The 14597-nt window shown below is 35.7% G+C and overlaps 1 protein-coding gene across 1 annotated transcript in view; it reads right to left on the reverse strand.

Annotated features, from left to right (window-relative positions):
- LOC117414695 (inositol polyphosphate-5-phosphatase A) overlaps positions 1 to 14597 on the reverse strand; it is a 133276-nt gene that overhangs the window by 71090 nt on the left and 47589 nt on the right. The window contains exons 3-4 of the mRNA XM_034024461.3: positions 14137 to 14237; positions 13500 to 13587 (exon numbers count right to left, since the gene is read on the reverse strand). Coding sequence (XP_033880352.1) covers positions 13500 to 13587; positions 14137 to 14237 — 189 coding nt within the window. The remainder of the gene's footprint in view (positions 1 to 13499; positions 13588 to 14136; positions 14238 to 14597) is intronic.

Raw genomic sequence — 14597 nt, forward strand, 5'->3', positions numbered from 1 at the left:
CCTGCTGTGTTACATACCCCTATAAACACAAAAACGCTTGATACCCAGGGACAATGGCACGTTGGTGGAAGAACCATTAGGACTAGACACAATTATTTCTCTTTCCTCAAAAAACGTTGCAAATGAGAACTGAAGGATAAAGGGAGACAAAAGCTAAAGGTTTCTTAGATGGGCAAAAAGAAAACAGATTATTTGAAATCTAATCATTTCTGGCCCATTAACTGTATCACCACATTTTAAAACTTGCAATTTCTTCATAGTGCTGTATTGTGTTTAATTGCTGATTGTGACCTGGGGACTGCATTACTGCCCCCTCCCTACCTGTCAAGATGTGCCCAGAACAATGACAATGACATTCTCAATCAATAACACCAAGGGTGCCATGTTTTAGGCACCAGGTGGCGCCATGCAAGGATTTAATCTTGTTTAAATCGAAGAAAGCTTCCAAAAACACCTTAATCCTAATCTGATGGCCCTCAATTGACCTAGCAGGCCAGGCGGCAGCATGAACGCTGTGGGGGGGCATCCACTTATTTAGGGCGGGCTCATTTTGGAAAAACAAACCAATTAGCTCGTATTCTCCACTATTTTACTTAACTGTGATGACAATAAACAAACAAATAAATTAATTAATTAATCATATGACTGCGCAATATTATGAACTATGCACACAGCATGAATTACCACAGCTCTTTCCGGAAAATATTTTTTTATTTCTTTTAAATTATTATCATTACCGCATTAGCAACAACAGGGTGTCTGAGTAACAATACTTGAAACGAATACAATCATACAGTGAGCAGGCGCTCTACAGAGATTGCAAAAAAACACATTCCCACACACACCAAATTACTGTAAAGTAACAAATGTACATATAATGCTTACTTTCAACTGCCTATTTAATACTGAACATAAAAAGCATACGCTTGTGTAAACAATCCGACAAGGCGGCCCTACGAAGGGGTTTCCAAACACCAGAAGCAACTAGACATTTTACAAATTACTACTACTATTACTATTATTATTATTATTATTATTATTATTATTATGCTTTGTTCTACTTTAATTTGATTTGATTCATGATTTCTCATAGATTCTTATTTTTTATTTAAGTGATCGTGCCTGTCGATGATGGCTCTACGTGTGATAGTTGACCACGACGGGAAAGTCAAGGTCAACTATCACACAGTGGAGCCATCATCGAGGGGGCACTATCTCCATTAGAACATTATTTTACCAAAAAAAAAAAAAAAAGAAACACCTTAAAACCTAAATTTACCTTGAACTTGTACTGATTCGTCGGGTACCTTTTCGCAAAGTAAAGACGTTCTAAGAAAATAGTCCCGAACATTTTTTTAAATAAAAAACAAGGATGGCATAAATAAAGAGAAAAACGATGCATTTTTAATTAGTAAATCGACTTAAATGTTTTATTAACTTGTTAGGGTTTTAAACCCATATTTATGATCTGGACATTGCCTAAGGAATGTACAGAGCAATTACTGGACAGTCTGTGTACGATGGAGTCTGAACTACCTATACAATCTCTCATTAAATACCACTCTAAATGCCTCCTAACCCAACATGTTTCAACCTTCAGCCAAAACTTCTCTCCTGAATCTACATGAATTGATCAATATCACCGAACTGTCCGCGTCTCGCTTTGTTGTTGTTGAAACTAACACGCTGTGTCTGTGCTCCAGTCGAGCTGACAGTCTGTGATTGGCTCTCGGCAGTTGCAGGTGCAGTATTGGCTGCTTTCGTCTATGCAAAGTATTGATTGGCTGGTTCTGGGGATAATGAAATTAATTTGGACCAATTGTGTCTTTGTTTAGTATTTACTGTCCAATAGTGAACTACGCTTAAAAATACAGCAAATCAAAAATAAAAAGCCAGCACTTACGCGGTTTGATTTTAAATGCTGAGACATTCCAGCGGGCATCTACCGCTATAACTCGGAGCTGACGGTACTGAATCAATTTAGAATCTGAAACTGGTGGGGCACTGGACGGGCCAGGTCCCCTAAGGCCCACCTGTAATGCCGGGCCTGTGACCTAGCCAATCTTGTTGGCAGTATTGTGATGTTAACAGTGTCCTCCTAAAACTAAACAGAGACCACCAGACTCATTCTGCCACTTTTTCAAATAGAGTCATCTGTAATTATTTTAAAAATAATACAAAACAGCACCGCAATAGTCTTAAACTGTATTTAAAAAAAACACACACAGGGGCAAACTATAGATCTTCACTGTAGTAGTCAGTGATATTTGAGGCAACCCCAATCTAGCTCAAAGCCACTCCTTGGGAACTCTCACCTCTGAACCCTGCCCAGCTCCAGTAGATCTTTGTCCTTTAAAAAGGTAAGATGACTGTATGAAAAGGCTCTATTTTTTATTACCCAGAGCTAGATATTTCTTTTTTTTTTAATACAAAATGTTGCACACACAATGGGTACCACCTCCAAACTGTATTAGGTAATTAAATAAATGGTACCCAAAAATAAATCCCTAATCCCTTATGATAAACATGTGCTATTGTCTGTATTAAATAATACAGAAACGTGTTTTTTTTTTTGTGTATGGCAACATATTTACCTGTATTGTTATTATTTCTGCCTCATGTATCATGCTAGGGTTTTGCAAATGTCTTTTTAACAATCTTGATTATTTATTATTTGAATTTTTTGTGCACACCCTGGCTCACTAAAGTTCACTACTCTGACACTAAATGGCTCAGCTGTGCTACACATTCTCTTTAGCCTCCTCAAAATATCCCAAAGCCATGTTTCTGTCAAATTAAAGATACCTCTCAACCTTATCTTTTTCAGTGGTGAAAGGGCTTCTATGTACTGCCCATTCAAAGCCAGACTGCTGTTTAGGGACATTTGTCTATAGGGGTGAGATATGTGGTATACAATGGTGAGAATATTGTAAGTTACTTCAGGGTATTAAAACAAAGTAATAGTATAGGCTTTTTCATAGATACTGCATAACCTTTTTTTAAGCACAGCACTTTAGGAAGAATGAAATAAGGCATCATTAAGCTGGGTTTGGTTTGGTTTGACTGCTTCGTGGAAACTGGGCACAATATTTGATAATCAATATAAATGTGCTTTTCTAAAAGCAAGACAAGCTGGTTAGAAGTTGTACACCACGAATCAAACACAGTTTGATGTTAATAAATGAATCAACAAATGCAGTCAATCTCTGAAAGTAGGCCTTTTGGCAGCAAAAAAATAATCCGTCACCTCTAAATCCTTGTCTGTCACTGTTCCAAATCTTTACACATCTCCCTGTGGTGTTTTTCCGCTTAGCTGGTTTACAATAGACAATCACAGCCAATGTGAGGTCAAGTTTAAACCCTTTATCAATGCCTCAGTTTTCTCAAAGTAATCAAGAAAATGACTTTCCTGTATTCACTCATAAGGTTTCTTTTAAACACTGTCAACCCATTTAAAGCTAAAGACATGTACTTATTACATGTATGGCACCCTCAGTAATGTGTGGTAAAAATGTCCCAAACACGGTTCATCGAAATAGGATAAGTGAGTCTATAGATATAGTAGGCTGTGTAACACTCCCATACATGTTCACACCCTGACTGACACCTATCATTAATGTTCTGGCTCTAAAAAGTTCAAAGTGGGTTATTGGATTGGACTGTTTTGCTGGAAAACAGAAAACTACTGTGATAATTGGATGTGTTCCCTTTAAATATCCTCAGATTCTGATTATATAGTCAGTGCATGATTACAGTTTGACACATACATACATACATACATACATACATACATAAAAAAAGAGAGGTCGGCATTTCCTAGTATCCCCCACATGCTTACTACATACTCTCAATATGCAATATCTAACCAAGTTTCATTACAATAGGGTAAGTGGTTGTCAAGATAAACTGTAGGTTGTGTAAAACTCTGAAGTGTGGCAATGCACCGCCACTATAATCCTGCTGTCTGGGCTACGCATCCCCACAGGCAATAATACAGTGTAACATCTGAATTTATAGTCTCAGCTCTGCCCAAAACTGCTAAACTGCAGAATTAGTTAAACACCCATTAAACTGCAATTTATCAATAACACAGGAACACAGTGCTTAGCCTATAACACGAAAGCTAAATTAATTATTAAATTAATGCCAGTAATGAATAAACGGGAGCCCTTTGCATTTATAAGAAAAACAACCTTTGTGCATTTAATTAGAGTAGCTGCTGTTCTGCATTGTTAAGAGGGCACATTAAAGAACACTGGGCCACATGCAACATCCGGCAAAGTGTTTCTCTAAGCAGAAGTGCCCTATTCATCATGTGCCTGTTGACTTGTGTTTGTGTAACCTAGCTTATTAATTATCAGCTAGTTGAGGGCTCTAGCAATCAATAAGATGTCCATGGAAATTTAACCTAATCATTTGAAATCAATTAGATTCTGCAAACATAATACTTCTTTCTACAAGAAGCAGACAGTTTGAATGCTTTAGGGATCTGCAGAATGGAGGCAGTGATTTGGCTCTTTACAGATTACAAATCTATAGCACAAGGATGATGTGAAGATCTATGGCTCAATTCAGTGCAGATAATAATGGGCTGAGATATTTAAACATCCTTATCTGTGTTACTATAGATGATAGGGCATTGTGCCAAACCAACAACATCTTGGGCTCGGGATCAAGGGTAAGCAAAGATAATGTAAAGAGCAATAACTTTCAAAATGTGTTATTTACATTCAATTCATATTTATGGCCCAATCTGAGTAAGTGATATCCTTATTTTAAAAGTGAAACCAGGTTAAGTATTTGGCTTCATATTCATTTCTTTTCTGTTCCCTTACCTTCTTATAGTGTTTGCATTCCTTCTGAGTGATTCTGATGGCAATTAATCAAATACGTATTTATATATATATATATATATATATATATATATATATATATATATATATATATATATATATATATATATATAAATGTTAAGGCTGTGTTCAGGAGCTACTTTTCAGTTCTAGATGTTTGTCATCCAATAAGCCAATGTGTCTTTATATTAGTATGCACCAGCACCATCTAGTTGCAGTGGACATAATACAAATACAGCCCATGTAAAATAAAAATAAAAAATTAAGCCTGGAGTCGTCCTGTTTTAGATTGTATTGGTTTAATTGATCACATACATGGTTGCTGTGGATGCTACAGTATGTGAAACACTAATAACTATATCAGAAATCTTTTTTTAAATACCCCTGTCCTTATGTTTATTGACAGCTCATTTGCAATTTCACAAAGCTGAATAGCATTAAGATTATGTTAAACATACAGTGCCAACAGGGAGATTCAACACATCTGAAATCATACAGGAATTTCTAGAATATATTATATTATATATATATATATATATATATATATATATATATATATATATATATATATATATATATATATATATATATAAACACACATATACATACATACATACATATATACATACATACACACACAACAGTTATGAATCTGTCAATGACATATATGATGGCTATGTCTTTAGATTTTAATTGGTTATGTCTTTAGATGATAATTTAGTTTTGTTGCTAGAGGTGAAGTGAACACTAAAATGCTTAAAGTATATGCTGTATAAACTTTTCCTCACAACGAAGTCTACCTGCACATGATTGGAGGTACATTTTTTTTTTATTATATTTTTTAAATAAAAGATACATCTATCATAACAATTATATAATTATTCCAGTAAATACACTTTAAATCAAATGTCATTTTAAAAAAATGAGTGCAACATGCCTGTGCCATAATGAATACCAAGCATCTTGAAATCAGGTTTCTAATCTGTCTTGTCTGAAAACACTGAAATCCTAAAGAAGACTCCTACCCTGGGGGGACCACAATATTTCTTTCCTATTCTGGTACAAGCTTTCCCAAATATTGATCTACAATGTACTGTATGAAGGATTGTATGACTTTTATAAACCAAGCAAATGTGTGAAAAGCAACTGTTAAAAGTTTCAATAGGAAAGGATTATGGAAATCAAAGCAAGGAGATTAGCTAATGGGGATATAACAGGTGATGTTAGGCCAGGTCAGAAGGGAGATGTAAATGACATACAGAGGAATCAATAAGTATATGAAAAAACTGCAGTTAGTAGTCTGAGGGGAGAGAGGTATTGTTATAGCTTTTATTTTTCATCACGTCTGTACTACTTAACAAAAGACACAAGTGATACTCCAGCATAGACAAATCACAGTCTCTTTTTGTATTTAATAATAATGTTGTACCAACCACATTGTAGTTTTTTTGTTTGTTTGTTTGTTTGTGTGTTTGCTTCATCAACCAAACTGGAATTTGAGAAAACACATTCCATTTAATTTTTCATCATGAAAATGAACAAATAAAACACATTTTACATAGACCACAGGATCATGTTTTAAAACAGTACAGTGGATACTTACTGGTAATAATGAAACATCTTATTAACTAATTCCATAGTATCCATACTATATATCATAGTTCCAATTTTCACCACATCACGTTTTTTTTTTTAATTAGATTTCAGACCTCTCTCTTGGTAGACACATCATCATTTATCAGTACTGGTGGAAAATACCTCACGCCTGCTTAAAATGCATGGAGCCAGCAATAAAATTAACCTTGTAGCAATTGTTTTGACACACATTTGATGGCCCAATGTCAGCTCATCTGTTACCAGGGAAATAAAAAAGTCAAGTCTAAATGTACAAAAAATTATGACAGAAGGCCCTAAAGAAGCGGGGCTAATTCAAGTTTATTGAGTCAAGAATCAATCAATCGATGGACGAGTGGATTAAGAACAGCTCATTGGCCCCAAGAAAATGATTTGGCTGGAGATTAAGAATTAACAATTTGGAGGGTTGTTGTTTAGAGGGGGAAGGGTAGTTCCTGAGGACTGAAAACCCTGGGATTTCATTAAGGACTGAACTGATTAGAAATCAATGATGAAAGCGCTGACTGCTGACATGCGGATGTGTTTACTGCCTGACAACGTTTCAGCCGTGACCCAGAAAAAAAAAAAAAGGTTTGGCGGGTGTTTATTTGCTCTCAACACCTTCTAAGCGATCAATATTTTTAATTTGGATCCGAGTTATTATTTTTCACATCACAGCGCTTGGGAGCGGAGTAAAGTGGCTCATATTTTAGCGCTAAAAAGATCGATATGACAGTTTCACCTTCACTACGAACCCCAGCGGCTGACGTCCGCACATCATAATGTACAGTATAGGGTGATGTAGGCTGCCTCTGTACTGGAATCACATCATTATCTCTGCTACGCGACCCCAGACAGATATGATTTAGTTTGTCACGAAGGGCCTGATAACCTTAGTAAACCAATCCCACCTTGTACACTTTATCAGCTGTGTCTTTTATGGTGGGTGTTTGGGAGAGAGGGAGTTTATGTTCATAATGAAGATTAGGGTCCTCATCATAAATGCATCCCATTTATTTTTTTTTCTTGCTGAGCCAAGGAAGATCTGTAAACCCCAATTTATTTTCCATACATTTCCTAACAAATTATTTTTCAAAGGCAAAACTGTGCCCTCAGCCCCGCACCAAGCTTGCATGGTCATAATTAAATCGCCAATGCCAGATTCATCGATTGTTATGCAACACAGGGCGTGTGTGTGTGTGTGTGTATGTATATGTGGGATGGAGAGGTACAGTTATGGCCAGACCATATTACAACAGTGACATTTACTTTATTTAAATTAGTTAGGTCTGTTCTGGCATTCCCCCGTATTAAAATGAAAGGTGTTTGAATTTGGTTTGTAATGTTTAACCTGGTTATATACTGCCACCTGGACAGTCTTTAAGTAAATGTCATCCATTGCAGATCACTTCCATTAAATCATTGCTAAGACTCCTAATATTTTTTTTAGTAATAGGAATGCCAGCTGTTGATGAAGGAGTATGGTTGCCTTGTGAGCTAAAAAGTAGGACTTAAAACATGAAAAAAATAACTTGTGTACTACTGTAGCTTCACTGTCAGACAGACAAGCTACAGCTTTCTCCACAGATCACAACATCACAGGTAATACATCTGTATTGCTAAACAGCCTTTCAGTGGCGATTCCATCACTGAACCACACTAACTGAGGAATCAGATCAGCTCCTTCTCACAGTGAAGTGCCAAAATCTGACATCTAGATAATCTTGTTGCTTCACTGTGCATGCATGGGGATCACTGGTGCTGGTTTTATGTATTTGGAGATGTTTACAGCGCCTTTTCATTCCTGACAAACTTCCTTGAAGCCCCACATAAATGACAGACTCATTGCAGCAGCCGGACAGCTGAGACAAGAAGCTTGTGTGGTGGGCTGATGCCTCATTTCAAAATCAGAACGATCTGATACCAAATCAAATATTAAAAAAATAAATAAATACAGTTTTAATGTATTTGCCACCAAAGAGGCTGTAAACCACACAACCCTTCCTTGCCATGCATCCTGCTCAAATTCGGAAACACAGCTGTTTCTGTTGCATATAAAGTGGCATCTTGCCACAGCAGCCGATGCTCAAAGGGTTTGTTTGTTTGTTTGACAGTCTGAGATTGACTTTGGTGTTTGTGGAAGGCTTGTCTGGATTGACAGCCTTGTTCTGTATATTACCCACAGGGCAGTGCAACGCTAAACACACCCTTCATCTCTACAATGGGACACAGTCTCTGCATTTTAGTTTTTTTCTGTCTGCGAATAATAACAATAATTTAGTGATGAATATTTCTTTTTTTCATTTTTCAAAATTTAAACAAACATTAAAACCAAATAAATCTGGTATACCCATACTGTCAAATTACTTAAATTTCCCTGTGTGTAAAGCCCTACAAAAGATATTGAATATGTCTTTAAGAAAAAAAAAAGAAAAGAAACAAAATGACCAACCTGGATTCAATATCCTGTAAATGATATTTTACATTTCGAGTCTCTACGCAATAAATAAAGCACTAAACTGCTGTGTTTCTTTGAGATCCTGTTAGTGGCAAATAATAATAAACCATGATAATGCCTATCTGTTGTTTTTAAAACAAGGATATCAGACTGGGTATATTTCAATGTCTTGTTCTTTCTAGTTTTACACATATCTATGGCATGGACAGAGTGTGGGACAACTGGAGAAATCAAAGAAGAATAAGTCCCTGATTTCTTTCTCATTTAGTCGTTTCTGAAGTTAGAGTACTGAACGCTGTTAATGTTATGTCCTTCTATTGATGTTCCATGCCTTGCGAGGGACAACTAATGGTTTTTCTATACTCCTCAATGGTGGTCAGTTAAATGATACACATTATTTCTGTGCTGTTAGACCACATTGATCAATAGACTGCTTGAAAAACACTGAAAACCTGGAGTGGAAGGGTTTCCTCTTTCTGGGCTCCAGTTACAATTTGCTGTGGTCTGCTCTCATGGCGCTTGACAGAAAGGGCAGAGCAGATTAAGTGATGCAAGTAATTAAAAGTAGGACACTCTCTGCATTTAGCAAAATAGTAATAAGGATCAGTCAGAGTCTCATAATAAATGCAGTCAGATTTACAATGTCTGTAAAAGGCCCTGAATACATACGGCTGACCCTCATAATGTCACCCGATTGCTTTAGTCTGCGTGATGCTGTTCTGCAGCGTAAAGAACTAATTTCTTATTCAATAAAAGGCTTGGCTGTTTGACAGTTTTTAGTGGTCCCTGTTACCCCGCAGTAAGGTCAAAGGGACTCTGAAGGGCCCTGGAAAGTCTTGGGGTTAAACATGTTTGGTCCACTGACTTAATTAAAACAAATCTCAGACGGGGTAATAAAGGGAGAAGAAAAAATGGTTGCAAGAAACCAGAATTTGAAAAATACTTCAACATCCATAGTGTACTGCAGTTCTGGTCTGAAAACAGATACTGTAAAATTTGTTGCTATTTTAATTCCTGCTGATCATTATTATTAGTAGTAGTAGCAGTAATTACACAGTGAAATAACATTTAAGAGTTTTTCATTCAGTAGGTTTTTCACAACAGTAATAAGTGTGGTTAATAAGGTTGCAAACATTCACTTAAGTCTATTGACTGTCCAGCACATGTTCTTCCTTAAGTTGCAGGTAGCTGTTAACCTTTGGCCAAGCTGCACTGTTTTAAACAAAGGTGTGTCTTAAGTTTCGCCCTTCACAATCAATAAGCGCCCTCATTACACAATTGACAAACACTAACACGCTCATTATTTAATATCCATAAACAACAGCCCTGTTCCTCTGGTAGCAGATCATATTTAGGAATCAATCAGTCCTATAGACAAACACAATAGCAGGTGCCTTACATACTTTTATTTTATTGTATTATAATCAATTAGTTTAACATTTCAATACGTTTTCTATTTTTAAAAGAGCACACTGTAAAATAGGAAGGACCTTTTAACTGTTATCACACTATTCATATTTATCTTGATCAAACTTCTTAATGTTTTTTTAATGTCTCATATGAGTCTCCAGAACTAGAATTGCAAAAACTGTCAACAAATCTTAAACTGGTTCCTCGATTAGATGTTATTTAAAGAAATGGGAAATAATCACTATTGTTATCTATATACAGTACTAAGCAAGGTTAACAGGACCAACTGTAAAACAGCCACTGCCACTGTTGGGAATGCATTACAGCAGAGCAGATATTAACTAACACAGCTTTTTATTTGTTTGTTTAAAATCTTAACTGTGGCTGACCTCTACTTAGCAATGGCTTGCTGTATGCACAGTTGAATGCAGCTGGTGCAATTACAGCTTTGGCCACAAAGTTGCACAGTGTGCAATGCGAAAATCCTATTCAACAAAATCAGAACTGTAACACTATTAAAAAAGTGTAAACAATTTTACTCATAATATTTATTAGAATTATGTATTTATTTTTTGCATTTCTAATTTGTCCAATTTCTGTGTTCTTGTGCATATTTTAGCCTTTTAGTCTTGTTCCCCTTTCTTAACAGAGGTATTCTTACTGCAACACATCCTTTAAGTCCTGATTTCAAGAGTGACCTTCGTACTGTTGATTTGATGGACAGCGACACCTGTGCCTTCTGCCAGTTCTGTTGTCAATTCAACGTGTATACCTCAAGTGTGTGTCTGTGTGCGTGTGTGCGTGCATGCGTGCGTGCGTGCATGCGTGCGTGTATGTAACAATAATAGGCCCTTTTTAGATCTCAGAATTCTATGACTCAGTTCTGTGACATACAGGGCAAGATTTTCAAAGTGGTGTTAACATCACATCATTATTAGTTTTATCTGGACAATGTTCTGAAAGAAAAAAATAATAATTAAACTAATAAGAAACAACCGATTATTGTAAAACTATTTACAGATCCTTTAATTATGTCTGAGTGCTTTTCTTTTTCATTTCTGACTCTATAGTGCTCATAACCAACCAGTCTATACTGCACTTGGTCAGACTAAGGGCATACCATAAACAGTTCCCAAGTGAAACTATAAAAAGGCATGAGGGAGTTACAGTTACCTTCCCTTTGCTTGTGTGTAATATCTATACTGTGAATGAAGTTTGTTTGGGGGTGAGGGACAAATCTTTTCCACAGCCCAGTTGGCACAGGGTCATGCACTGCTCAATTCATTTTCCTGTGCATTATTCATTGAAATAAAATATCTGGAAACAGTAAGGTAAAATAAATGAATGAATGAATGAATGAATGAATAAATAAATAAATAAATAAATAAATAATAACAGACAGTATTAAGCTGTCACCCAGACAACAGGTGACTTTCATGGAAATGACAGAATCGAAAGTCTATATCATTGAGGTATTTCCACTATTTGAGAGATCAGCTAGCAAGAGACCCTAGCAAGAAAGAGGAAACTGGACTGCAGTCATGTGTCCGGGAAGATTTAGTTAGAGATTAATTGTCAGTTTAGAAAATAACATACAAACCTAAAGCCTTAAAAGATGGAATCCTATCAGCGCTTTTAGTTCCCAAGCAGAAACATTTAGTATCACATAATTCGAAAACCTGCAGAATGTCTATGCAGTTAGATTCTTATTTCCATCCCTGAAGCTGTTTTTTCAGAAGGCAGAGAAATTGTTGCATCTTAATTTCTCATCTTCACAAGAAGCAACAATTTGGCTCCACCTTGAGGCATTCAGCCCTCACTACACTGACCCCAAAACATTGTTTGAGATGTTGTGGAGAGGATGGTCAACACAGGAACAATACTTATGGATGCATCCTAAACCATTCAGCTGTGTGGACATTGGACCATTTTGTAGAGCATGAACATGTATGCTGCCAGTCTTTTCCAGTACTTGAAACTTTTACAAGTAAATATAGGGCAGTTTCAGTCTAACTGGAAAAAATAATTACCAAAAACAGATTTGAAAAAAAAAAAAAAAAATTATAAAAACAATTATGCCTGAAACATATTTAAAATAAATACCCCAAATATACTTACAAAAAATAAATCATCTTGATACATATTCAATATCCTGTGTGTCAAATTAAAGTTGTAGTACAATATGGGTCAAACTGTATACCTTATCCAGAGCACTTACAGACAGCAAGATAGATTGTGCCATCTAGTGGGAGTGCACAGATACTGCAACCAAAATATTGCATGCAAGTATATTCTACCTATACCTTTTAAATAGAGTGTGTAATATTAACAGTGTTATGTCAATTCATAAAATAAGCAAATAGGAAATAAAATGTTAATGTATCTTGGATAGCATATTATAAAAATTATTTTGACGTATTACCTTTAAAAAGGTAAAAAAAAAAAAAAAAATCTAACCAGTTTATTTACACACCCTTCCCACCAATGTTACAGTAATCTGAGCTTTGACACTGTTTTTTTTTTTTCTTTTTTTTTTTTTTCTTTTAAATGACAGTTTTATAAAATAATATTAAAATCTTAGGTTTTATCAGTAACTATCAACATTTACCAAGTATGGTGGTAAAAGCCTGGAACTATGAAGAAATATATTGCTTTTTGGACATTTACTGGTTAATCTTATGATTTACAGAAGCTTAGTGTTAAATGTCCGCAGTTATAAAGAAATATATTGCTTTTCAGATATTTGCCGAAAGCTTATTGGTAATTCTTGAGATTTACCAGTAAACCAGTCCAAAGTAAAGCGTTATCATGTTTAATTCTGACATTTAATTCTGACATTTACCAGTAAATCTTGAGATTTGCCAATATTCTGACTTTTACTGTAACATATATAGTAGGCCTTATAATTCGACTGGAATAGTCACAAATCTGATACAGCACCATCTGGTGGTCACATATGCACATGCAATTAATCTTATTTTCTGTGCAACCCCTATTAATACTGGTCTTCTATATAAATGAATATGGGCTGCAACCTCGATATGCCCATTTCATTTTGAGAAGCGCAACATCTCATTGAAAGATTTGACAGCAAAAATTAACTCCATGCTCACTTGTGCTTAGTCTAGGACTCAGCCTGGTGGCATTATTCAGATTCTGTTTACCGTGAAATGTTCTAGGGATTTGTAGTTCTCGTCTAGGTACACCCGGGCTCTGTTGTATTCTTTCATTGCATCACTAGACAGCAGCTCTCTAAAACACACAAAAAAAAAATACAAAAAACAGTAAGTTCATGACAGAAATGTTCTTGCTTTCCTTAAATCAAATGAAGGGGACTGATAAGTGTTTACTTTAGAATTCATGAACATTCCATATTATGATGTAGCATGTTCGGAGTGGAGTAAAGCTTTCTTTTATGACTGAAGCGTTAGTACAAGAGACACAAATGTTTCCATTTTGCAAATGGAAATAATATTCTGGTCGTAATAACAGCCTGGTTAAAACTCTGTATGTTCATCTTCCAAACTTAGAAGCGGGGGGTACTGTTTCCTTCCAAACTACAAATGTAGTGTTTGTGAGCCAGGAGGAAAATATTAACAGACATAAAAAGTCTGTTTAATACAGTTTCTTTTACAGTCTCAATGGAGAGTCGATCCAAACAAAGTGCAGACTGACAGAATGTACAAAAATCATTCAAATTCAAAACATATGCCTACTGTAGATAACAAACTGTTTTGCAAGACACAAAGCAGAATGTAAATGTAATTCCCTCATTCAGCACTGAAATAAATGTGCACTTACTTGACAAACAAATCCACATGAGACATTGAGGCCTCATAGTTCTTCCCACCAACTTCTTGACAGTGTAAAGCAATAAAGTGAGGCTTATGTGTATGTACAGTCTGGAAAGCAGAAGAAAAAACAAGGTTAGCTTACTATTTACAGGCAATTGTATTTCTTCGGAGTTACAAACAAATTAATTCCTATGCATTCTTGTTGAAACAGCTCAATGACAGAAGTTTAAAAGTTAAAAAAGAAAAGACAAAAGAAAGGGTGGTTTATTTTTGGCTCTCCTCTTAAAACAAATAAAACTAAAAAAACTAAACTATCCCCACACACAAAACAAGTGGCATCTGTAAGGGAACAGTAAAATGGATATGAGAAAAATATGTTTCATTGATATGGCCAGTGGTTCATTTTTTCTCCAGTTTCTCAAAGTATGTGGTTATTGATATTGCCAGAGGTTGAATGAGGCAGTGAAA

This window comes from Acipenser ruthenus, chromosome 7 (genome assembly GCF_902713425.1).
Source record: "Acipenser ruthenus chromosome 7, fAciRut3.2 maternal haplotype, whole genome shotgun sequence".
Lineage (NCBI taxonomy): Eukaryota > Metazoa > Chordata > Actinopteri > Acipenseriformes > Acipenseridae > Acipenser > Acipenser ruthenus.